Genomic DNA, 24,679 nt, shown 5'->3' on the forward strand with positions numbered 1-24,679 from the left:
TACTGTAGGGGAACACTAATAAATTGGAAGGAAAGTGATAGTACTCAGAGAAAATCCTAGCTCATTAGCCTTTGCTAAATGCATCACTGTAATGACAACACACACAAAAAAAACAAAAACAATAACCTTTAAGCATATGCTAAAGTATTGCTGTTTTTCCTGCTTTATCCTTTTTGTGTGTACTCCTAGAGGACTTTTGTGATAAAACAAGTAAAGGTTTTCTACCCATTCTCATTCACCCCAAATTTGCATTTAATTAAATATATTCTTTATTTTTAAGAGATAGGGTTACTTGCCTTTAAAGAAAAGTCTCCTGCCATATGACTCTTCTATTCCTTGGTATTTACCCAAGAGAAAGGAAAGCACGTGAAAACCCAAAGACGTATACAATGTGGTGTTCATAACAGCGTTGTGACCAAACATCTGTAGTGACCCAAAACTGGAAACACCCCAAATGTCCATCAGCAAGTAAATGGATCAAAAATTGTGGCATATCCATAAAATCAAAAAGAAATGAACTGGGCTTCCCTGGTGGCGCAGTGGTTGAGAGTCCGCCTGCCCATGCAGGGGACACGGGTTTGTGCCCCGGTCTGGGAAGATCCCACATGCCGCAGAGCGGCTGGGCCCGTGAGCCATGGCCGCTGAGCCTGCGCATCCGGAGCCTGTGCTCCGCAACGGGAGAGACCACAACAGTGAGAGGCCCACATACCACAAAAAAAAAAAAAGAAATGAACTATTAGTACATAAAACAACATGGTGGATCTCCAGATAATTACACTGAATAAAAGCAGCCAGACACAAGAGTACATACTGTATGGTTCCATTTATATAAAACTCTATAGACACTACAGACTAATGTAGAGTGGCCAAGAGCAGTTCAGTGGTTGCCTGGGGATGGGAGAGGGCAGAGGGTGACAGGTGGATTGCAAAGGTCATGAGGAAACTCTAGGAGGTAAAGGGTTTATTTAATATTGTAATTATAGTAGTAGCTTCATGCCTGTGTACATGTCAGAATTCATCAAGTTGTACACTTTAAAAATGTATAGGGCTTTCCTGGTGGCGCTGTGGTTGCGAGTCCGCTTGCCGATGCAAGGGACACGGGTTCGTGCCCCGGTCCAGGAAGATCCCACATGCTGCGGAGCGACTGGGCCCGTGAGCCGTGGCTGCTGAGCCTGCACGTCCAGAGCCTGTGCTCCGCAACGGGAGAGGCCACAACAGTGAGAGGCCCACGTATCGCAAAAAAATAAATAAAAATAAAAATGTATAGTTTAGGGCTTCCCTGGTGCCTCAGTGGTTAAGAACTTGCCTGCCAATGCAGGGGACACAGGTTCGAGCTCTGGTCCGGGAAGATCCCACATGCTGCAGAGCAACTAAGCCTGTGCGCCACAACTACTGAGCTTGCGCTGTAGAGCCCGCAAGCCACAATTGCAGAGCCCACGTGCCGCAACTACTGAAGCCCGCGCACCTGGAGCCCGTGCTCTGCAACAAGAGAAGCCACCGCGATGAGAAGCCCAGGCACCACAAGGAAGAGTAGCCCCTGCTCGCTGCAACCAGAGAAAGCCCGTGCGCAGCAACGAAGGCCCAATACACCAAAGATAGATAGATAAATAAATAATTTTTTAAAATGTATAGTTTATTGTACATGAATTATACCTCAGTAAACAGTTTTTAAAAATCATGGGTTGGGACTTCTCTGGTGGTCCAGTGGTTAAGACTCCACACTCCCAATGCAGGGGGCCCAGGTTCGATCCCTGGTCAGGGAACTAGATCCTACATGCCGCAGCAAAGATCCTGCACTCAGCAGTGAAGATCCCGCCTGCTGCAACTAAGACCCGGCATGGCCAAATAAATAAATAACTATTTAAAAGAAACAATCATGGGTGTAGGTACAAGCCACAGAGATACATTAATAGTAGCTGTGATTTTGCTACAGAAGTCTTCAGATATTTTCATTCTGCACTGATATTGTTGCATATGCTGAAGAATGATATGCTCTTCACTATGTCACAATTACAGTAGTTATTAGATCTGCTGCTAGATCTTGTTATAAATGTGTGAATAAAGAAGCATTTGTGTTACTAAAAGAACTGTAAAATTTGTATTTCTAAAATATGATACTTTCCATAAACTGTTTCCTTAGGAAAAAATAGAAATAAATGTCCTACGGTTGGATTTCCTAAAATCCAGTCTCTGAAACAGCTACACTATTTCCGAGTTCAATATTTCAAAGTTACCTTGCTTTAATTAAATACACCACCATTGCTTACCCATATGAGCACTGCCTCTGGTGATGTGACACCACACTTAGCCTACATTTATATCTGTAAACGTCTTTAAATTTTTTCTGATGAACAATTAGGGTGTCAAACGTTTCTGTATAACAGCAAATCACTTGCATTGAAAACATGATTTTGACTTAGCCATCATGTGCTCCTTTGTCACAGGTTGTAGAAATGTACTCTAGTGGAGGAGATCTTCACCTCGAACTTCCGACAGGTCAGCAGGGAGGCACCAGGAAACTGTGGGTGAGTGCTGACGTGTTCTCTCTTGTGAGCTCACATGAAACCAGTTATTCTCTTAAATACACCAGAAAATACTTAACTCCTCATCACCTGAAGAAATACGGTGACTTTTCTGTAATTATTGTCTTAATATTAAACTTATATCAAACTAACACAACATTGTAAAGCAACTCCAGTAAAAATTAATTTAAAAAGATAAAATAAATTTATATCACATATACTTGAAAATTGGAGAGACAGAGAGAAATAGAATAGTAATTTTTGGAAAGAGCAGTGAACAAAAATTGGTGTAAGCTCTAACCCACTGTGTGGAAAGAAAGAGGTTTTAACTGTTCTTCCTCAGAATAATATTAGTAAAGTTGTCTCTGAATCTAATCATTTATAATATGCTTTACACTAATGTTGAAGAAGAAAAAAAAAAAAACGTGAGAAGGACCTGCTCCATGTTTTAAGGTAAGGCATTGAACACGCATACTCACTGTTGGTGGAGGAGATGCCATTTGCAGAGGGAACATAGTCAGGCCCTCCTGATGACTTAGAAACTTTAAATTTTTAGGCGGTCTATAGCCACATTTAATGCTATTTAATATTTGACAGTACTCTGTGTCCATGGTTAGAGAACCACTTTTTCTTGGAGAATACTAGCAAATATTAACAGATTAATGAATACCTAGTAACTACCTTATTTACAAAGGTTCCTGCCATAGGAGGGTTGTTTGTATTTTTTTTAATGTTGCCTACCCAGCTTTAATCAAAGAAGGGAAAGTCATAGAAAATGCAGTTCTTGTACCAAGGGCACTAAAATCGCTGCTCATTCGTAATTGAAGACACACGGATCTGACCACTATGAATAGGTTCTGAACATCAAAGTTTCTTTGTTAATTGCTCTGTTAAACACACACAGCCTCTAGATTCTGTCATATGACCAGTCTCAGCCAGGGAAGGGACGTGGAGGGGACGCTTTTAGGATATTGACTTGAACATTTAGAAACCGATTTGTCAGTGACTAGGTTAACTTCTAAGGTGTAGAAACACTCTAGCAGGTAGAAGTGTGTAATGGGTGGTCTCTTTATATCCTTTCACAAAAGTGATTTACCTTGAAATTACGATATTGTTTGAAAAGCCTTTGGCAGAAATAGTGTATAAAACAGTGCTTCATAGAATTAACTATAAGCAATTAAATTTGTATTGTAATTCTAGATAGAAGAACTAAGAATTTACTATGAAATATAACCGGATTCTAATAAATAAACATTAAAAAATTCAGATTTCTGATTAGTTAAGAACTGTAACGAATGGTAGCAGACATGGCAGATTGTTTTAATACTCCTAGCAGCTACGAGAAAAGATATAGTGACTTATTCCTACAAATCTAGAGTGAGAAAAAGTCAATTGGCCTTGACCTCACCCCCAGCCCATTTCAGTGTACATGAGAAAACCCCAGCTCCTAAAGATGGGGAAGTGGATGGTCTATCTCTAGTGGGCCCAGGAGGGTTCCAGTCACCTCTTTCCTACTTTGAGACTAAAAAGTTAAGAGAGTAGAGGCAAGTGAAGACCAGTAAATTCTAAACCATGGGGATTTCTTAAAATAGGCCAAAAGGTGTGTGCAGAAAAACTCTGGTGGTCCCGAGGGAGCCAGATTATTCAAAAACCAGGAAAAGAATTAGACCTCAAAAACAAATTTTTTTTCCAGTGAGTCTTCCTTCTAGTGTAGATGTAAGTGTTCTCTTTTTATGAACCTAAAAAGTTACGCTATCTTACATGCTCAGAGCCTTACTGAACGCGGTTGGTGAACTGTGGATTTGCTTGGGAAGCTTTGTTTTGTTAGGTTTTAAATGAAAGGAGAGCAGAGTCTACTCTCTCTTGGTTAGCATTTAAAGAGAATCCTAAATGGGCAGAAGACCATTTCTCCAAAGAAGATATACAGATTGCCAACAAACACATGAAAGGATGCTCAACATCACTTATCATTAGAGAAATACAAATCAGAACTACAATGAGGTATCACCTCACACCAGTCAGAATGGCCATCATCAAAAAATCTAGAAACAATAAATGCTGGAGAGGGTGTGGAGAAAAGGGAACACTCTTGCACTGTTGGTGGGAATGTAAATTGATACAGTCACTGTGGAGAACAGTATGGAGGTTCCTTAAAAAACTAAAAATAGAACTACCACTTGACCCAGCAATCCCACTACTGGGCATATACCCAGAGAAAACCATAATTCAAAAAGAGTCATGTACCACAATGTTCACTGCAGCTCTATTTACAATAGCCAGGACATGGAAGCAGCCTAAGTGTCCATCGACAGATGAATGGATAAAGAAGATGTGGTGCATATATAAAATGGAATATTACTCAGCCATAAAAAGAAATGAAATTGAGTTATTTGTAATGAGGTAATGAGGTGGGTGGACCTAGAGACTGTCATACAGAGTGAAGTATGTCAGAAAGAGAAAAACAAATACCGTATGCTAACACATATATATGGAATCTAGAAAAAAAAACTGGTTCTGTAAAACCTAGGGGCAGGACAGGAATAAAGACGCAGACGTAGAGAATGGACTTGAGGATATGGGGAGGGGGAAGGGTAAGCTGGGACGAAGTGAGAGAGTAGCATTGACATATGTACACTACCAAATGTAAAACAGATAACTAGTGGGAAGCAGCCGCATAGCACAGGGAGATCAGCTCAGTGCTTTGTGACCACCTAGAGGGGTGGGATAGGGAGGGTGGAAGGGAGACGCACGAGGGAGGAGATATGGGGATATATGTACATGTATAGCTGATTCACTTTGTTATAAAGCAGAAACTAACACACCATTGTAAAGCAATTATACTCCAATGAAGATGTTAAAATAAATAAATAAATAAAACATTATTTAGCTAAAATAATAGTATATTCTGAAACTGTTGCATATGAAGAGACAGTTAATGAGTATGCCGCTAAAAAGTGTAGGGAAAAAAGTATTACAGAGATGTATCAGGAAGTCCATCAATTAAAAGAATTTTGTTTAAAAAAATAATAAATTAAAAAAAAGAATCCTTTTTGCGATGACCTAGAGAGGTAGGATAGGGAGGGTAGGAGGGAGGCTCAAGAGGGAGGGGATATGGTGACATGTGCATGCATATGGCTGATTCACTTTGTTGTACAACAGAAACTAGCACAGTATTGTGAAGCAGTTATACTCCAATAAAGATCCGTTAAAATAAAGAGAATCCTGTAAACTTCTGGAGAAGCAGTTTCCCTCTGATGGTGATGTCTCTGTTGTTTAGAGAATTTCAGGACTGAATTATATACCCAAGCACCAGCAATACATCAAATAGTAATTGATTTTTATAGATAAACTCTATCTTAATCACTTATCATCTTAATGATGATTTTGCCACTGACAGTTTGTTTTCATATAATTTTATTTCTTTCATTTTGCTCAGTTTTACACACCATACTTCGTTAGTTTTAAGATATGTGTGTTTTTAACATCCTCCAAAATTGGACTGTGTGTTATAATCAGTGGAATGAATATATTTGTTTAATTGGCAATATGTTTTTTTTCTTAGTGTATAAAATAATAGTGCATCTTTCAGGTGATGTCATCTTATTCAGTAAACTGTGGTGGTTTTGCTACATTATGGTCTGTTAACTTGTCAGGAAATTCCTCCTTATGAAACCAAGGGAGTGATGAGAGCCAGTTTTTCATCTAGAGAAGCAGATAATCACACAGCTTTCATAAGAATAAAGACTAATGCTTCAGACAGCACGGAGTTTATCATTCTTCCAGTTGAGGTGGAGGTTACCACAGGTGAGTGGATGACTAAAGGAGCTGCAAGTTTGTTCTGGTTTCAGTACATCCTGCTCTGGCGAAGTGAAATGTAATTGTTTACTTTTCTTTTTTCCAAGCTCCTGGAATTTATTCCTCAACTGAAATGTTAGATTTTGGTACACTGCGAACACAAGGTAAAAAAAGAGACAGTGTCTTTATAGGTCTTTTAAAAAAAATCCCTGTATTCATTGCTGAATGGCTCTACTTTAACTCCTTTGTAATTAATTCAGCTTTGAAAGTTATTTCTCAGTGGGTCACATGATCTTGTAGAAATCTGCTTTTGGGAACTCAGAGCCCTTAGTGATTTATACCCCATTCCTCTGAGGGATACCACCGCTTACAAGAGGGGAAAGCAATGTCATGGGTCACTTAAGTCTTCTAAATGGAAGATTGAGGCATCAAGTCGCTTCTTAGTTTCTTAATCCAGTTTCTCACCTATTTAGTTATGCTGAATCTTTTCTTTTAATAGTAAAACAAAGGAAGTAAAAAGATTGCTGGATTTTTGTTTAGATATGGATTATTCAATTGCATTATAATAACGTAATGTTAGAAATTGGTCCCCAGTAGTCAGAGAAAGAATTCAAATTTTAAAATTGAAAATAACCAATAAAGGATTTATTAAGAGAAAAGTAAGAGTACCTGTAATATGGGATTCCTGTGGGCCATATATAATTAAAAATTTGGTTGTTTAGGATTGAAGACTCATTTCTGAAAATTAGATTTGGTTTTAATATAATAATTTTATATTGTACTTTACTGAATTGCTTCATTATGCTTTGCTGGGAAACTAAAAGATAGTGATAACGTCAATTTCAATGAAAACTTTTGTTTTGTTTTGTTTTTTGGTCCCATTGTTTAGGAGGGGGCAGTTCCTATAGTACTCACTGTCCTTAAGAGTAAGGCAGTTCCTGTCAAGGAGTGTGATTGTCACATTCTTTTTATAAATGTGATTGTTATTCTAGTTCACATTCTAAAATACATTCAGTCTGATATCTAAAAAGAGAAAGATTCTAACTTGCTATAAAGCATACCATTTTAAGAAATATTTTCTTTTCCTCAATTTTAACAGATCTACCAAAAGTTTTAAATCTCCATTTATTAAATTCAGGAACAAAAGATGTACCAATAACAGTAAGTTTTTACTTTTCTTTTTCCTAATTTATATATTCTTTGTTTTTAAACTTATGACAGTTTAAAATGATTAAACTCTTGCTCTAAAGGAATTCTATTTTATGGTGACCTGGTGACACTTTGGTTCAAAGCGTGATACAAGAAACCTGTTCTGCCTCTCTAATCACCAGATTTTCGGGATGAGAAGGGCATGTGGACAATCTTCTCCAAGCTAAGTGTGAACCAAAGTTCATGAGGTTCCTGTTTAGGCCTGTAGAGTCTGATAAATCCTAGGATCTGCGTGCCATGTGCAAAGAAAAACGGGTTGTTAGACTTAAGGTACAGTTAAGTAAAAAGAGAGAAGAAAAGATTCAGATGAGTTGGAAAGAGAAATAAGGAAGCAAAGAAATCCGGTAGGTAGTGGTTGAGTGCTGTTAACATTTGTCTCTGGTACCCCTTCTAACCTGCAGCTGCCGTAGTTACCCTTGACAACACACTGTAAACTAGGGTCCTCTCTCCCCCTCACACATACTCGAAGAACAGGTGACTTTGATGCCTTGTAAATGGAAGTGGAGTGTCATGAGATGGTGAGCAAGGTCACTGTGCATTAAAATGTGGTTACCTGGGATGACCATCTCTCCCGTCACTTGGGGTTTGTATACTCTCTTCTCCTTGGTCTCTATTCTACCATTTGGTGGTAAACTCTGGGTTTGGGCAGGGATGGGCAACAGTCTGTTAAGTCTCAAAGCCCATCTGATCTATTTCATTTTATCAGAGTTCTCTGAATTTAGGTTTTCTGACATCAGCACAGGTTATAATAAAAATATACTGCTTTCCTCTTCCCTTATTCTCTTTGTAACTTGGGAACCTCACCAGGAGGTGAGGTGGTGAGCTAAAGCAAAATCTAGGTAGACCTTGCTCACTAGTAGAGTCATAGTGTAAGCAGTGTCCTGCCATATGACCTAGTATTTCTTCCTGCTAGGTAGGAGGATTGGGGGTGGGTTAGGGGAATGGAGTCTGGTAAAGCAGTGGTCCCCAAACTTTTTGGCACCAGGGACCGGTTTTGTGGAAGACAGTTTTTCCACGGACCGGGGTGGGTGTGGGGGGACGGTGGGGGATGGTTCAGGCGTAATGCGAGCAATGGGGAGCAGCAGATGAAGCTTCACTTGCCCACGGCTCACCTCCTGCTGTGCGACCCAGTTCCTAACAGGCCGCAGACTGCTACCGGTCTGCGGCCCGGGGGTTGGGGACGCCTATGGTAAAGAACTTCCCCCAATCTGCAGTGGAGCTGAAACTACCCCAACCTGAGGTTCCTAGCACTGCAGTGTTAGGCCGACTGAGAGGGACCTGCTCTGAAGGTGCCTGAGTCTGCTGGGATTCATGCCCCTGCTCCTTGGTGAAGTCTTCAAGGGCCTGGGACCCTTCCACAGATGACAAGGAACAGCTCCTTTGACCTAGCCACTCTGATACTATATTTTTCTTAAAAAAAAAAAACCACATAGTGCTGACTGTTACTGCTATATTGAGGGGTTAGTGATTGTTTTTGCCTCTTTAATCTGTATTGAAATTTTCACAAGTCTATAGAAAAATGAGCAAAATAAGAGCAATATAGGGCTTCCCTGGTGGCGCAGTGGTTGGGAGTCCGCCTGCCGATGCAGGGGACGTGGGTTCGTCCCACATGCCGCGGAGCGGCTGGGCCCGTGAGCCGTGGCCGCTGAGCCTGCGCGTCTGGAGCCTGTGCTCCGCAACGTGAAAGGCCACAACAATGAGAGGCCCGCGTACCGCAAAAAAAAAAAAAAAAAAGAGCAATATAAATATTTATAAAAATATGAGTGTGTATATGTTAACATAATTAACATAAAGTTGTAAACACCATTTCTGGATAAGGACTATTCTGAGATAATGTCATTGTTTCTTTGACATTAAAATGTTTGTTGTTTTATCATTAAAGGTAGTAGATAGTTGGGAGAGGGTTGTTTTTGTTTTTTTAATAGAATAAGTGGGGAAGTGTTCTTTCCTCTTCTGTTTTTGGGGAGAGTTTTTGAAGGATTGATGTTAATTCTTCTTTAAATGTTTGGTGGAATTCACCAATAAAGTCATCTGGGCCTGGATTTTTCTTTGTGGGAAGTTTTAAAATTATTAATTCAATCTCTTTACTTGCTACAGGCCTGTTCAGATTTTCTTTTTCTTCTTGAACCAGTTTCAGTAACTTACGTCTTCCTAGGAATTTTTTCATTTCATCTAAGTTATCTAATTTGTTGGCATACCATTGTTCACAGTATTCCCTTATAATACTTTTTTTTTTTCCTGTGAGGTAGGTAGTAATGGCCCATCTTTAATTGTTTTTAGCAATTAGAGTCTTCTCTATATTAAAAAAATTTTTTTGGTCAGTCTAGCTAAAGGTTTGTTGATTTTGTTGACCTTTTCAAAGGACCAACTTTTGGTTTTGTTAATTTCCTTTTTTTTTTTCCCTTTGGTTTGATACCAAAATACCCTTTGTTTTATGAAGAAAGGTAGTAGATAGTAGGAATTTCTCCTTCCCTGCCACCAACATCCTCACATTTGCAAAATAAAAAGTTAGAAAACCTGCTAGACTTCCTCACACACACACACACACACACACACACACACACACACACACATTTTAGATTTTACCAGTGAAATGCAAAGGCCTAATAACCACTGCTCTGTTACAACATTTTAAAATCTCACTTTGTACTCAGAATTGTGCTTCCTTTTGTTCAAATGTCCTAGTTTACTATATCAGACTCTCCTCTGCAATGGAGCGTGATTCCTTCTGCTAGATTTGTCCAGCTTGCTTTGGCTACAGCCTACAAGAAGTTCTTTGAACTTCTTGGTCCTGGATTTCTTCTTGAGCCCAGTTGGCATCATGAAGCACAGTTACCGCATACGTGATGATGTGCACACAACTCCCTCCCCAGCCCTTTCCTGCCCGCATGCTCAGGGCACTGACCTCCACGAAGGAAAACTCCTGAAGCACACCGTCTGGCCGTACGTCCTGGGATTCAGCAGCACATTTGCCTGGAGGGCAGACCCTGCCTATTGGTGGATCACTTGCCATTGCCTCCGTTTGAGATGTCAGATAATTTTTACTTTTTATGTGTTCTGCATGCTGTTTGTCTCTTACTGGTTTCTTCAGTCTGTGGGATGTCTTGTACAGAGGAGGAACTCTCATGCTTTTGGGGCAGACTTCAGGCCTTGAAGTCACTTCTCCAAATGTGAGGGCTTAGAGATTTGATGGGAAAGTGCATTTACTTAGCCCAAGCATTCTGGTCTAACTTTTTACATACAATAAATAGACTCAAACAAATGTCTTTTTCAATAAACATTTTCTAGAAAAATGAAATTAGCAATTCTAAGAATGTGAATGAAAAAATGTAATTCATTTATGATAGGTAATTCAATATAAACAGGCCCATGTTCCTCCTTTTCTCTTTTATTAAGGAGTTTTAGGATACACTGTAAGTGAACATTTTTCTTACCGTGGGTTAGACATATCTAGGTTCTTTACACAGATTACCTTGTTTGATACAGCTCTCTTGTAACGTACTCAGGTCCTTGTTTTCCAAATAGGGAAAATGAGTCAGACCTTTTTATTTTTAAGTGACTTAATTTGACTGTAAAATGTACAAGTTACATGAAAGTATATTAGGGATATAATGATACTTACTAATCAAGTCTTTATGAATATATCGTTTTATATTCAATATTCCCATTAACCTATTGATTTATGTATATGTGTTTAGATCTACATTTGTATCTACCTATGTATGTATTTTTTTCTAACATCCGCAGCCTATACTCTGCCAGGGTTTTGGTAGTTTTATCTCATTTCCTCATTCATTCCTTCATTCACTCATTCAGTCAATATTTAATAAGCGTCAACTATATGCTAGCTTCTGTGCTAAGTACTGAGCATACAGAAGGGAATCAGACAACCAAGGTTTTTGTCCTTACTGAGCTCATTTTTTAGCTGGGAGACAGACAAACAGGTATGCAGCATAATTGTAAATTGAGAAATAAGCAGAATGGCATGGAAGTCGGGGAGGGAGTCGGTTTAGATAGAGTCGTCTCTGAAGAGCTGACGTTTGCCGTCATAACTCAAGAGTGAGAGGTAGGCACCCATAAGAAAAGCTGGTGGCCAAGTGTTCCCATCAAAGGGATCAGCAAGTGCAAAGGAATAGCTTTGATGTCAAGGGAAGCAGGGTTGAGGGGGTGGTTTGAATGGAAAAGATGAAGGCTGGAGAGTCAAGCAGGGCTTCCTGGGGCCCTGGGAGGGGTTTAGATTTTATTATAAGTGCAATGGGAAGTTACAGAATTGTAAGCAAGAGAGTGATGTCATTTGATTTATGCGTTGTAAAAAGTCAGTGTAGCTGCTTGTGGAGAATGAACTGCAGAAGGTTAAAAATCTGTTGCATGGTCCACTTGAGAAACGACGGTAGCTTGGACTCCTCGCCTCATCACCAGGGGATGAGCCCACCTACCGTGGAAACTGAGTTTTAAGAGAGCTTCCCAAGGTTTTTCCTGTGTTTTTCTCCATAATATGCCAGACCTAGGGACTGGTGCATTTTTTTAAGTGTCCTCCCTCCCTCCATTTCACAAATATATAGAATTTTAGGATGAGCTCAACAAGGCTAAAACCCAGAGGGTTTTTTAAAATTCCCCTTCAGGGAATTCAGAGTCTCTTCATCTTTCAAGACATAAGACCACTAAAGGAAGCAGCTCCAAATATAAGTTCCTCACCTGTCAATGGACAAGATGCCCAAGTCCAAGCCTTCCTGACATTGTCTATAATGCAACTTTGAGAATATGGTTTTCCTCAATGTTTATAAAACAATACTATATAAATGATGGAATAAGTTTGCCTGAGATGTCTTAAGGCACCTTTGTATGATGTTTCCTTGCTAATTAATGAATAAAAACCACAGCTGTACTTAATTAATTTTACTAATGTCAACTTGACATGGACCTTAGCTCATTTGTGCACCTACTGTTAAAAATACAATCGCTATATACTGAAAGGTTATTTTTCTTGCTTGCTCAAAGTAGTTGAGTAGTTTCAGAATGTCCTGAGCCTTGAGTTTCAGTTGAGAGTTACAGAGCATTAGTTGGGTATGAATGTCGTGAGAAAGGCTGGAACTATTGGGTTGGCCAAAAAGTTCGTTCGGTCTTTTCCGGAACAAACTTTTTGACCAACCCAGTATACTTCAAGCCTGTGCCAACTGCCTTTCCTGGGAGTCTTGCCATATTTTTTCCACTTCTTGATTATCTTTAAGTAAGCAACAGTTAGTGACCGGTACTAAAATATATTATTAGTATAAATATGCTTATTACAAGTTAATGATTATTTATTATTTTTCATTTAAAACTGTCAGAATGAGCCAGCTATTTAAGTGTTTTGCTTGTTTGTCTCTCTTTGTTTTTGTTTCCTTGGAAAACAGGTTTTAACTGATTGGGGGATTTTTTTTCTTTTAATGGTAACAGATGAACAATTTAATTTAGACCATTTGTATAAAACATGAGTCAGTTGAATATTATTTTACTGTTAGTGTGACATGTTTTAAGGTAATAATACTGAATGTAAAGTTTTCCTCTGGTAAGAAAAATCTTAAAGTGTGTTTCATGTGAGAAAAACATTTTTTTCATCAAATATTTATTCTTAGTTCTTACTACTTACTGTGACTATGTATGGTAATAGATACCATTGCTTAGCTGTTTCTGACATGGGGTTGTGCTTGTTACTGATGAACCACCACTTAAATTCTTTAAGTGTTTGAAAATGGTCAAGGTTCCCTTGCTGCTGTATCCTAATCCATAGAGTAAGTGAAAGAATTAGGAACCGTATGTGTCCTCTGTAAACTGTAAGGCTTTATACGGTCATCTCTCTAACAGATCCTGACCTCAGGATAAATGTGTCTAATTCAAAAAAAAAAAACAGCATAATTAGGGACTTCCCTGGTGGTCCAGTGGTTAAGACGCTGCACTTCCATTGCAGGGCGCCAGGGTTCAATCTGGGTTCCTGGTTAAGGAACTAAGATCCCACGTGCTGTGTGGTGCAGCCCCCCACCAAAAAAAAACAGCAAAATTAATAGAATCACAAAATTTTTCAGATAGGTGGAAACTTAGAAAAAAATCTAATCCAACCCCTAGGATTTTACGGGTGGGAGAAATAAGGCCCAGAGTAAATGGGCAGCTTACTCAGACTCACACTGCTGGTTAAATAGTTAGTATCCTTCTGTTGTAAACTCATCACTCTGGGTCTCACCTGTACTTCTATACTGCTTTCCTTTCCTTTGGAAAAAGTTTTTAGTGTAGTGTGATGAAACCAAATGAACCTTTTGTCCAGTTAGTAGTTTATCTTATAGTCAAACCGCTTTGTTTTACTGTTAAAAATACACACACACCCATACACACGTATACATATATACATACCCTTCAAGGAATGAAGAGATTCATACTTTAAATGATTGCTAATAACAGCAAGCTTATTGATAGTAAATATATTGATATGAACCAGTCAATTCCCAGCTCCATTAGAGATTCAAAAGCAAACGAGGGGCTTCCCTGGTGGCGCAGTGGTTGAGAGTCCGCCTGCCGATGCAGGGGACGTGGGTTCGTGCCCCAGTCCGGGAAGATCCCACATGCCACGGAGCGGCTGGGCCCGTGAGCCATGGCCGCTGAGCCTGTGCGTCTGGAGCCTGTGCTCCGCAACGGGAGAGGCCCGCGTACCGCAAAAAAAAAAAAAAAAGCAAATGAGGAGTTCTCAAAGAAGAAGAAAGAAAAAGAGTTAAAATACTGGGAGAGCCTGAGGCCAAGAGCTAAGGCAATTAAGATTTCTAGCACAGGAAACTTCAGGGCTATCCTCCCAGGCCTAGTAAAGACACCCGAACAGCTGAGGACTAACAGCAGTGGGAAGGGAGGCGCCCTGCTGACTGGGACTGAAAAGCAGTGTCTGTCATCACTCTGTATGTAACCAACTTTGTTTCCTATGATTGAAGCACAATGCAAGAGACTGCTTTTCCTCACACTCTTCTGAGGTGCTTCTTGTGCCTTCAGAGGACTGTCCTTCATTCTCTATAGGCAGATTCCACCTTTATAAATGAGCAGAAAAGGTGGGTGGGGAGCTGGAGGAAGAACCTGGTGGCTCATGGGGATCTGACTGCGCCCATGTTAGCACGATTGCCTGATGAGTGTTCCTTTCTACTGGAAACATCTTGCTTTGACAAGTTTATAAAGCCCCTGAAAATTCAACGGAAATCCCAGAAGTGTTCTGAAATCAAAGTAGTATTCAAATTGCATTCTAAAAGAAGATTTTTGATCAAGACTTGTGTTCAATACCACAATTTTCATTAGTATATGTTTGGGCAGTAGGATGCCAGGTGAAGAGCCCTGGACCAAGTCAGGACAGCTGGTTTCCAGTTCTGTCTCTGGGTGCCAAGCTGTTGAAACATCACTCAGTATTGCAAGATGTCCTTCATCTGTAAAACAGGGAAGGAAATTGGTATCTTTAAAGGGCCCTTCCCATGAAAAACGCTTTTTGTCAGTGCGGATTATCATATTAAAAAAGTAACTGCACTTAAATAGTACTTATTTTTTAAGCTTGCTCAAAAAGTGCAAGCTTTTACTGTTTTGTTGTTGTTGTTTTAGGTTTAGTTGTTTGAACGGAAAGCTCTTACTTTGTTAAGTTGAAAGCGTTCTGACCTCTTCCAGGTTGCGCATCCCTGCCATCCGCTTCCTCACGGTTCACCCCACAGCTGGGAGTGCAGCCCCTATCATAAGTCCTCATGTCCCTTTCTCTTATATATAAATTAGGCATTCATTTAGAAAATAAATAACCTTTTCTTCTATGTTACGTATTCATACCCATTGTACTTTTTACAGTCACTTTATCATTTTCCTTCTGGTCATCATTTTATTTCATAAGAATAGTCTAATGAAGTTAATTTGAGGTCTTGTCAGCTTAGCCTACTCTATTTAAAGGGACCACATAAAGTTAAACTTTTCAAGTTTTGATTCTGCTTTACTTTTCACTATAAACTGAACCACTAGACTAAAATAATGCGATGTAAATTTTTCTCTTTGCAGAGTGTTCGACCTACACCACAAAATGACGCTATAACGGTACACTTTAAACCAATTACATTAAAAGCTTCAGAAAGTAAATATACCAAGGTTGCAAGTATCAGCTTTGATGGTAAGTGTTCAACTTTTTCTCTCTGATAGAGTGCTCTTATTTTGATAAATTAGAAGGCATCTATGTTGACATCTTAATATAGAAACCCAGACCATTTTACAGTCAGATATTATAGTACTGGTTAGGTTGGTTTTTCTTGTAAATCATCACCAACTCTTATTTGATTGTTTCACGAAAGAAAATATTCTAACTTCATAAACCTAAACTAATATTAGCAAATACATTAGGGTTGGAACTAAATTTTTGTTATCTGGGCTCTTTTACATATATACCTATTATGCTTTGCCTTAATTATGAAGTCATTAATTTTTGTAATTAAGTGAATATATATTTGAATTTCAGAAGCATGTTTGAATTTAAGAGCAGAAATAAAGTATTTTCTGTAACATTTCCATATATTGGCTTTTATTAACGAGGCAGACTGTCCTACCTAAACTAAAATAACTGCCTTCATGATAGAATTGTCAAATTAGATAACAATGATTTCAAACACGTATATTGTGTATTTTGACATTTGAAATATTAACCCAGACTTTAACATATTTTAATAGCATGTTTTTATTCAGTTTTGCCCACTTTACTAGAACATTTACTGAATTTGCTGTCATAAAATTTTTTGAGTAGTGATGTAATGGCTGTCTGACTGTATATGTAATTTAAATTTAATGAAAGCTGAAACTCCAAGTGGGACTTGGCTCATAAGGGCACGGGCAAGTGAGGAGCCCCGAAGCTTAAGCTTTGGCCGCGGGATAAAGCCATCTTTACTCATGGTCCACATTTTACAACTAAGCTCCTCATCAGAAGAGAATATTTGGTCACTGAGCGACCTACTGAGTGTGGCACAGTGTTTGTGAGAGCATCTATGCTCACTCCATGCACATGGAGAGTCTGGGGGAGAATCTGGAGCAACTGCACAGTTGGCTGCCAGCACAGTGTTCATCCTATGAGCTCAGAGAAAACTCCCAAAGAAGTTAAGATTAAATACATGGCATACTTCCATAGTCCAGCTGTCAGGAAATAATCAGTATTGTAGAAGGCTTGACAGCACAGATATTTCCAAATGTGTGATAAATTGTCTTCTGTGTTGCTAAGATACCAGCCATGACCACCAGTATCAGTGTCAGTATCAGTAGGTACATTGTCTTCCCTTACGGAGAAACAGAGCAACCAGTAATAATTTCTGACCCCAGGAACAACGTGTAGGACCTACCCTTCTGATAAATCCAAGGAGTGGGGGGGGGGGGTGTACACTGGGGCAGCTGTGCTGTGTACTTCCCCCATTCTTCTTTTCCAGCTCCTGTATTGACAATACAGTGACTGTTTCCACTGAGATAAATGAAAGTCAGGAATGGTGGTTCTGAGATCACAGACTCCAAAATAAGTGTTTCTTAAAGAAATGATGTAAAATTTAACACAGAGACAAGGGAAAGCATCTTTTAAAGCAGGTGCTACATTTCTTAAAAGTGGTTTTTATTATCATGGGAAAATCCCTCCACCTTTCACCTCCCACCTCTCCCATCACCACCCCGGATTCCAATACAAATGATATTACCCTTGAGATTGCTAAGAAATGCTTGTTTCACTTAACTTTTAAAAATTTCAGGGGAATTCCCTGGTGGTCCACTGGCCTGGGTTCAATCCCTGTTAGGGGAACTAAGATCCTGCAAGCCGAGAGGCGTGGCCAAAATAATTAATTAATTTAAAAATTAAAATTTCAGAACGTGCCATGAATATTAACTCCACAGTGTTCACTTACCAAGCAAGCATGTCTCATCAACTCATGACTCTTTATGATTTTTAACTGAATTTTCTTGAGGTTTTGACCACTTTATTGCTAAAATATAACTTGATTAGATACTATGAAATGCCTGAATTATGGCCCTTGTTATCAGCCTTATGTCAGAATAAATAGCAAAAAAAAAAAAAAAAAAAAATGTAAAGCATCCAGAAACGGCTCTACAGTAAAAAGCAGAAAGAAACGAGGTTTAATGGGAGTTTCAAAAATCTGGATCTGCGCTGTCCGTACATAAGCCACATACTAGATGTCACTCCATTCTTTTTGTTGTTCTTTTTTTGGGCTAAAGTTGGATAACAAACATTTGCAGAACTTACGTATGAATTCTTCTCATAAGTGGAAGTGTTCCTGAAGTACTTACAGGGGATAAAGATACACAGCTTCTTTATTTGCTTTGGAAAGAACATCTAGTGGGTACACAGATTGGATCCAACTGACTCTTTTCTGTAATTCCAGATGGAATGATTCAGAAGTGCTACAAAACTTAAAGGTTTTACTTCATCTGTGAGGACAGTATGATGGCAGGGAGGGTATATGCCTCCTCTTACACTATAGGTTAGGGTTGGCTAATATAAAAAGTCAGGGCTCATAACTCTTGACATTTTTTGCACCAGGCTACTTTATTGGTATTTATAGCAAGACTCTGGCCACACAAGGAATGTTATTTCTTAATCCAGCTGTAAACTAGCAGTTCTCAACTTGGGGGGCTGGGCAGTTTTGCCTCCCAGGGGATGTTTGGCAACGTCTACAGACACTTTTGGTTGTCACAGCTGACGTCTAGCAAGAGGCCGTCCTGTGCACCGCCCAACATCCCGGAGAGCACAGGGACAGCCACTCTGCCACCCAACAGCGAGTTTACCTGGCCTAAAATGTTCGAAGTGCCAAGGTTGAGAAACCCTGCTGTAGGTAAAGCCAAAGCTTATGGCTGTAGAGAAAGGAGCTCAGATATAGCGCTTTTCCTCCTGAATTGTGTTCACTTGCTAATTCCTTACCTGTTTATCGCATTACAGGAAAATTAAAGTATCTTCCCATTTTTGTATGAAAAATGTGATATTTCAGTTAAAATGTTGTAAAAGTATTCTTTGTGCCAGTTTGAAAGCTCAGCTTCTTAAGATTTTGTCAGTCTACATGCAAAGTCACTCTCATCATCCTCTGTATAAACTCTTTGGTAGCAAAATGTGACAGATTATGTTTTATGCTTCCTTTCAGCATCAAAGGCAAAAAAACCATCTCAGTTTTCTGGGAAAATAACTGTTAAAGCAAAGGAAAAGAGTTATTCTAAACTTGAAATACCATATCAAGCAGAGGTTTTAGATGGGTGAGTTCTTCTTTAAAATAAACTTTATAACTTTTTATTAATAAATAAATTCATTGATCTTAGCAAAAGTAGTACCCAAATTCACTAAACTCCATGGAATTCGTGTTGAGAAGAACAAATTCAACTATAAAGGAGAAAAATCTCCTGTATTTTGTTTATTTTTTTTACTTTTTTAGAAGAAAGAGGTAAATGGGATGATATGATTTGGGCTTAAATGAAGTCTTAATGATTCCATAATACAATAGAAAAATGAATCTGTGATTTTTAAATCATTTGAACCATTTCCTTTCTGTAATTCTTTTTGTAACATGCAAGTGGCTATGGCTTATTATTAAAGTATATTGTCACTTGAAACAAAATCATTTATATTCCTTTATAGACTTGTTAAACACTGTTCTAGAATTACAGCTTTTTATAAATGGGCAGTAATATATGCAGTTCATTTTCTAATTATACTTTAACCAATAATAGTTTAATGTCCAGCATGGCAGGGGCTCCATGTGGTCAACCACTAAAATGTTTATAGTCTTAATTCTCTAATAACAGTCATAACGCTGAACGTAAATTATTACTCACAGCGAAAGAACTTGGATTTTAAATTAACACGTGGAAATAAAAATAATTTATTTTGTTTTTTTCAAATAGCTATTTGGGATTTGATCACTCTGCAACATTATTTCACATCCGAGACAGTCCTGCTGATCCTGTGGAAAGGCCAATTTACCTCACTAACACTTTCAGTTTTGCGATCCTCATTCATGATGTGTTGCTACCAGAAGAAGCCAAAACAATGTTTAAAGTATGTCTGGGAACCCTCGTACTTTTAATTTTACTGATCTGCCAAGCAAGTGATGCTGACACATTGTTTTTTCTCTCCCATCATTTCCTAGGTTCACAACTTCAGCAAACCAGTCTTAATTCTTCCAAATGGATCAGGATACATTTTCACTCTGTTTTTTATGCCATCTACATCATCCATGCACATAGATAACAATATTTTACTTATTACCAATGCCTCTAAGTTTCATTTACCTGTGCGGGTATACACAGGTTTTTTAGATGTAAGTATGCTATCTGCCTTTAAAATTTAAGCTCCCTACACGTCTTTTGTGTTTTCAGCTACTATTAGCCAGTCGTGTTGCACACACTTAAATTTTGCTATTTCTGTGCTTTACAAGTTGTCCTAATTCCTCCCTCGTCAGTACTTACAAGATTTTCACCCTCCCAGCGGCCATGTCTCCTCATGATGCAGTTGACTCCTCTAGTTACGCCTCTATTTAGATGTTTTCCACATTCCACTTTCTCTTGGTTTTGCTTTTAAACTGTCATAGTCATGGGGAAGCTAAAAACGAGCTAAGTGGAAGAAAGATAATAAGCAGGGAAGAAAGACTATAGGGCGGGTGAAAAGAAAACTCTGTAGGGAAGAGATGACCAAAACCAAGAAGTGCAAGAATGAAGAAGAGAACCAGATAAGAAAGAGGGAATAGGTGGGAAAGACACAGCTGGAATAGTCACCAAAATACGGCAGGAAAGGTCTTTCTAGTACAGAAAACAAGCCAGGAAAAAAAATCCAAACAAAACTGTGCTTAAAATTATCAATGCAAGAAGTTTAGATGAGAAAGAAAACTGATAGGAAAGATAGAAAAGAAAGTGAAAACAGAGAGATGCAGTTCTCCAAAAAGCTAGCATCAACAAGAATTTTAGAGCTGAAGGGACCGTCACTATTGTACCACTCCTTCTGCATTTCTTGCTTAAATGGTTACTGGTTTGTAGCTGCTTTCATGAATGTGTGATGTTTGCTGAGACTGAGGACTTTTTGCCTAATTCCCCAGGGCTCCACTTAATCTCACCTAGCACTTTAGTTTCCTGCTGCTTTTATGTGCCTTCAGAGGAGAACTAGCAATTCAGTAGAGGCCATGAGTGTTTTCCTTTCTGAGTAATCAAAATATTCCCATTGTACAAAGTTCTTAATTATATATTATGTATGCGTATATTTACATAAAATATAGGAACCTTAGTATATCTTAATACAGTTACTTTTTCTTGATAACATTCTCTTACGTAAGTGTGACTTTACATTTAATCTAGTTCTTTTATATCTTTCCAGTACTTTGTATTACCCCCAAAAATAGAAGAACGTTTCATAGATTTTGGTATACTGAGTGCTACAGAAGCAAGTAACATTTTATTTGCAATTATAAACAGCAACCCAATTGAGGTAAAAAAAAATTGTTTTTATTCTCACTCACATTTAAGGATTTTATGCTAGTGCCGCAATAATCACTTTCATATCTTTCTCTTTTTTAAGTTGGCTATAAAAAGTTGGCATATCATTGGAGATGGTTTATCAATAGAACTCGTAGCTACTGAAAGAGGCAATAGAACTACAATAATCTCAAGCCTTCCAGAGTTAGAAAAATCCTCCTTATCAGACCAGTCATCAGTAAGTTAACTTTTTTATTGTTTCCTTAAACTTAGATGTAAACCTCAAATAGAAGACTAGTCATCGTAATATTTTTATGAGAGTTGCAATAGCACTGACTATTTGATGTTGAAAGGCCCTTATAGGTAGTCTGCTTAAACCCCTTCCTCTCATGGTGAGAGAGCACTTGAGACTCAAAGGAGTTAAGTTGTAACACAAGTGTCCTGACAGGAGAAATTCCCATGGGTAGTAAACTAACCCTGTGTTCATTGAATTCACTAGGCAGAAGAGATAGCCCTGCACGTTGATAGAAGGTGTTTTCAATTATACAGTAATGTTTCTGGTCAATTCTCTGTACTGATTGGAAGAGAGTATCAGTGAGGCAAACATCGTTTGGTGGATGTCTGTGTGGATCTCCCTATATACTTTTACTCTATCTTATGTACAGTTGGTCATAAAAGAGCATGAAACAAGAGTAAATGAATATAGCAGTCTAAGCCCTGACCACTACTGAAAAGAGAACTTGGAGTTTATACCTACTCAGAACAGAATTAGTAGAATCACCTTGTACGACTTCGAAGCAGCAGAAGATATGTCGTCTGTAGGTTAGCATAGAACTTCTTGTGGCAGTTTTACAAAAGGAAAAGCAAATGTCCTTACGCACAGAGGTTATTGACAAATATGCTTCCATGGAATGCCATAGGTCATAAAAATTGACTTAAACATCCCCCAAAATGGGTTTTTTTGGAGGACAATCTGGCAACATATACCACTCCTGGGAATGTTTCCCATGGAAGTAATTGAAAGAGCCAAAAGCTGTGAGAATGCAGATGTTTGATAGCATTATTAATAATTCCAAATGACTGGAAACAGCCACATGCATAAAGTCATGATTTTATGATTGAATATTAAAGCAAATAAAAAGCTGTAAATACGATTGTATGTAGAAATTTGGAAAAGGATTTCTGAAAAAGTGGGAAATAGTACTAAATAATGTGTATTCTAATTGCAGTTGTGTGGCATTCAGGCTACATAATCAGATATTGTGGTCGATATATGGGTGTTTGCATTTTAATAATTTATAATGTTTTAAATTTGATTCATAAATAAAGCCTCCTTTTACAACAAAAAAAGGATATGCCCGTGACAAGCAATATTTGTCACCCCAGCTGAGGTTTTATTTTTAATACAAATTGAGTGCTGAAAAAGGATAATAATGAGACCAGCCATTAATGTGTTCATTTCAGTAATGAAGTTACAGTAAAATTGTATGTATATCTAATCTGAGATGGTTGAATTATACTGTTTTTTATAAGACATTATAAATTAATAATTTTAGGACTCTGGATCATTTCCTCGTACTAAATAACATGTGTTAACACTTACTACTTAAATTTGAGAGGTCCACTCAGTAACATGAAGCCTGCTTGAAACTTCAGGGTTTTAGAATTAGGTTTTATATAAAACTGTATAAACACAAAAACAAGGGACAGAAAGATGAGATCACTGTTATGAATGCTTACTTAAAATAGGAAGTTGTAGTGAGTTGCCAGCTTCAAAATAGCAACTCCACAATATGTGTTTTTTTAAGTTTGTAATGCCTAAACTTTCAACGATTTCCACCTGTTTGCCAAAAAGCCAAACCTATGAACTAAATAAGCATCCTGTTCCTTATGAAACACACATTGCCAACAGCTCTCTGCACTCTTGAGACACGTTCTTATTTGGCTGGTTAGAGTCATGATGAAAACGTTAGAATTGCACAAATCCAACACAGAAATGCTTATAAAAGGGGGAAAGTGAGTATGTTTGGCATATCAACATTTACAAACTAAAGTACAACTTCGCAAATTGAATTTCATGTTTTTTGGAAGTATCATGATTGAAAAAGTTAAGTGCCAGAAACATCAGCAAATAGCTTGAGAAAACAAGATCCACATTCTCCTTTCTTTCACATTTTTATTGTGTAACTTTTCCTTCTTGCCATGATTTTTGATGTTTCCATATGATCCAATCTCAGTGGATCTGAGGACATGGTTATTACAACATGACAGAGTTAAATTCAGAACTTGAAGCATAACCAACTTTGTATGTATTAATACTTGTGCCCTAATGTGGCCAAAGGGTTAGTGGAAGCCTGTGTCCCTCTGCTGCAGCCCTCACCCGCTTTGACCCTGCACGTACCCGGTTGGGGTGTGAGGACCACACCCCTCCCCAGCTTTGCAGCTGAGAAGTCAGCTGTTCCTCAGGGAACCAGTTTTCTCAGTAGCCCATGGAATAAGTATAGTAGATAAACATCCAGGGATGGGCATTATTTTGAGATATTTGTATGTGATGATATGGTAATTCAGTGTTACACTGGTACAGGTTAGGATTTTGAAGTCAGTTTATCACTGTAGCTTTCTTTTCCATTTTAATAGAAAACTTCAGCCAGCAAGGCTGATGAATGATGTCATTTCTCCTACATACAGGTAATACTAGCTTCAGGATATTTTGCAGTGTTCAGAGTCAAACTTACTGCAAAAAAACTGGAAGGGATTCATGACGGGGCCATACAGATCACAACAGACTATGAGGTAAGGACTTTATTTACAGGGATTGGTGTCAATGGGGTCTTTCTGAGTAATTCAGTCTTTTTTTGTTTTTATAGAAACAGAGAACTAAGTTTACTCAGAAAGTTACAGTTTACCGCTTTCATGCCTTAAAAACTGAGCTTTTGAGACTAGTTTACAGAATATTTGTGTTCATTAGCTCATAGTTTTCTGATAAAACCCAAATCTTTTGACTAAAAGCAACTTCAGAAAAATGCATTTGGCACATTTAGAATTGCTGTTAGAAGCCTGCTTACAAATAGTTGTAGCATTGCACAGACCCTGACTGAAATTCCTGAGATAGGTCTCTCTCTTCTGAGGTCATAAATATCCTCCTGTGTAACATTTCCAAGAAGGAAGATACAATCAGGAAATCACATCTTAATTTGAGTTCTCGCAATCATATTTACATGTTCCTTGACTTCTAAGTCAAGGAACCAAGTGAAAATCAGTGAACTTTTTAAAGGCTTTTTGTGGGGTTTGACATGTTGCACGCAATGAGACTTTGAAGAGACATATTTCTGCCACACCTAAATATTTTGATTTATTATTTCAGAGCTGTTTGGGAAGTCGAGCACTGCTAAAGTCAGCAAGTTGCTACCCTTGTTCTCCTATCTTTTCAGTACATACAACCCCCACATGAAAGAAAACTAATTCAGAATAAACAGAATTGGTCATCTAATAATAAATGATACGTTGGGAGTATGTCAAATTACCTCCAAAAATAAGGAATCCACGTTTATCACTTTTGATAGGAATAAGTACATTTCATATCTTAGCAGAGTATCAGCATCTTTGTGAATTGCAAATAAGCATACAAGTTGAGATTCAAAATCTGGAACGTTCAGCTCATTTTTTCAAATTAGCTTGATGTTAATTTA

General features: G+C 38.3%; 1 protein-coding gene across 2 annotated transcripts in view; it reads left to right on the forward strand.

Moving 5' to 3' along the window:
- Nucleotides 1–24,679, forward strand: part of TMEM131 (transmembrane protein 131) — a 192,757-nt gene that overhangs the window by 118,171 nt on the left and 49,907 nt on the right. For both annotated transcript variants that reach the window (XM_079940485.1, XM_079940486.1), the window contains exons 8-18: nucleotides 2,445–2,525; nucleotides 6,176–6,326; nucleotides 6,425–6,481; nucleotides 7,417–7,478; nucleotides 15,564–15,672; nucleotides 18,677–18,785; nucleotides 19,431–19,584; nucleotides 19,676–19,846; nucleotides 20,893–21,003; nucleotides 21,094–21,228; nucleotides 23,679–23,783. In XM_079940485.1, coding sequence (XP_079796611.1) covers nucleotides 2,445–2,525; nucleotides 6,176–6,326; nucleotides 6,425–6,481; nucleotides 7,417–7,478; nucleotides 15,564–15,672; nucleotides 18,677–18,785; nucleotides 19,431–19,584; nucleotides 19,676–19,846; nucleotides 20,893–21,003; nucleotides 21,094–21,228; nucleotides 23,679–23,783 — 1,245 coding nt within the window. The remainder of the gene's footprint in view (nucleotides 1–2,444; nucleotides 2,526–6,175; nucleotides 6,327–6,424; nucleotides 6,482–7,416; nucleotides 7,479–15,563; nucleotides 15,673–18,676; nucleotides 18,786–19,430; nucleotides 19,585–19,675; nucleotides 19,847–20,892; nucleotides 21,004–21,093; nucleotides 21,229–23,678; nucleotides 23,784–24,679) is intronic.

The sequence above is a fragment of the Stenella coeruleoalba genome, assembly GCF_951394435.1.
Source record: "Stenella coeruleoalba genome assembly, chromosome: 13".
In the NCBI taxonomy this organism is placed as follows: domain Eukaryota; kingdom Metazoa; phylum Chordata; class Mammalia; order Artiodactyla; family Delphinidae; genus Stenella; species Stenella coeruleoalba.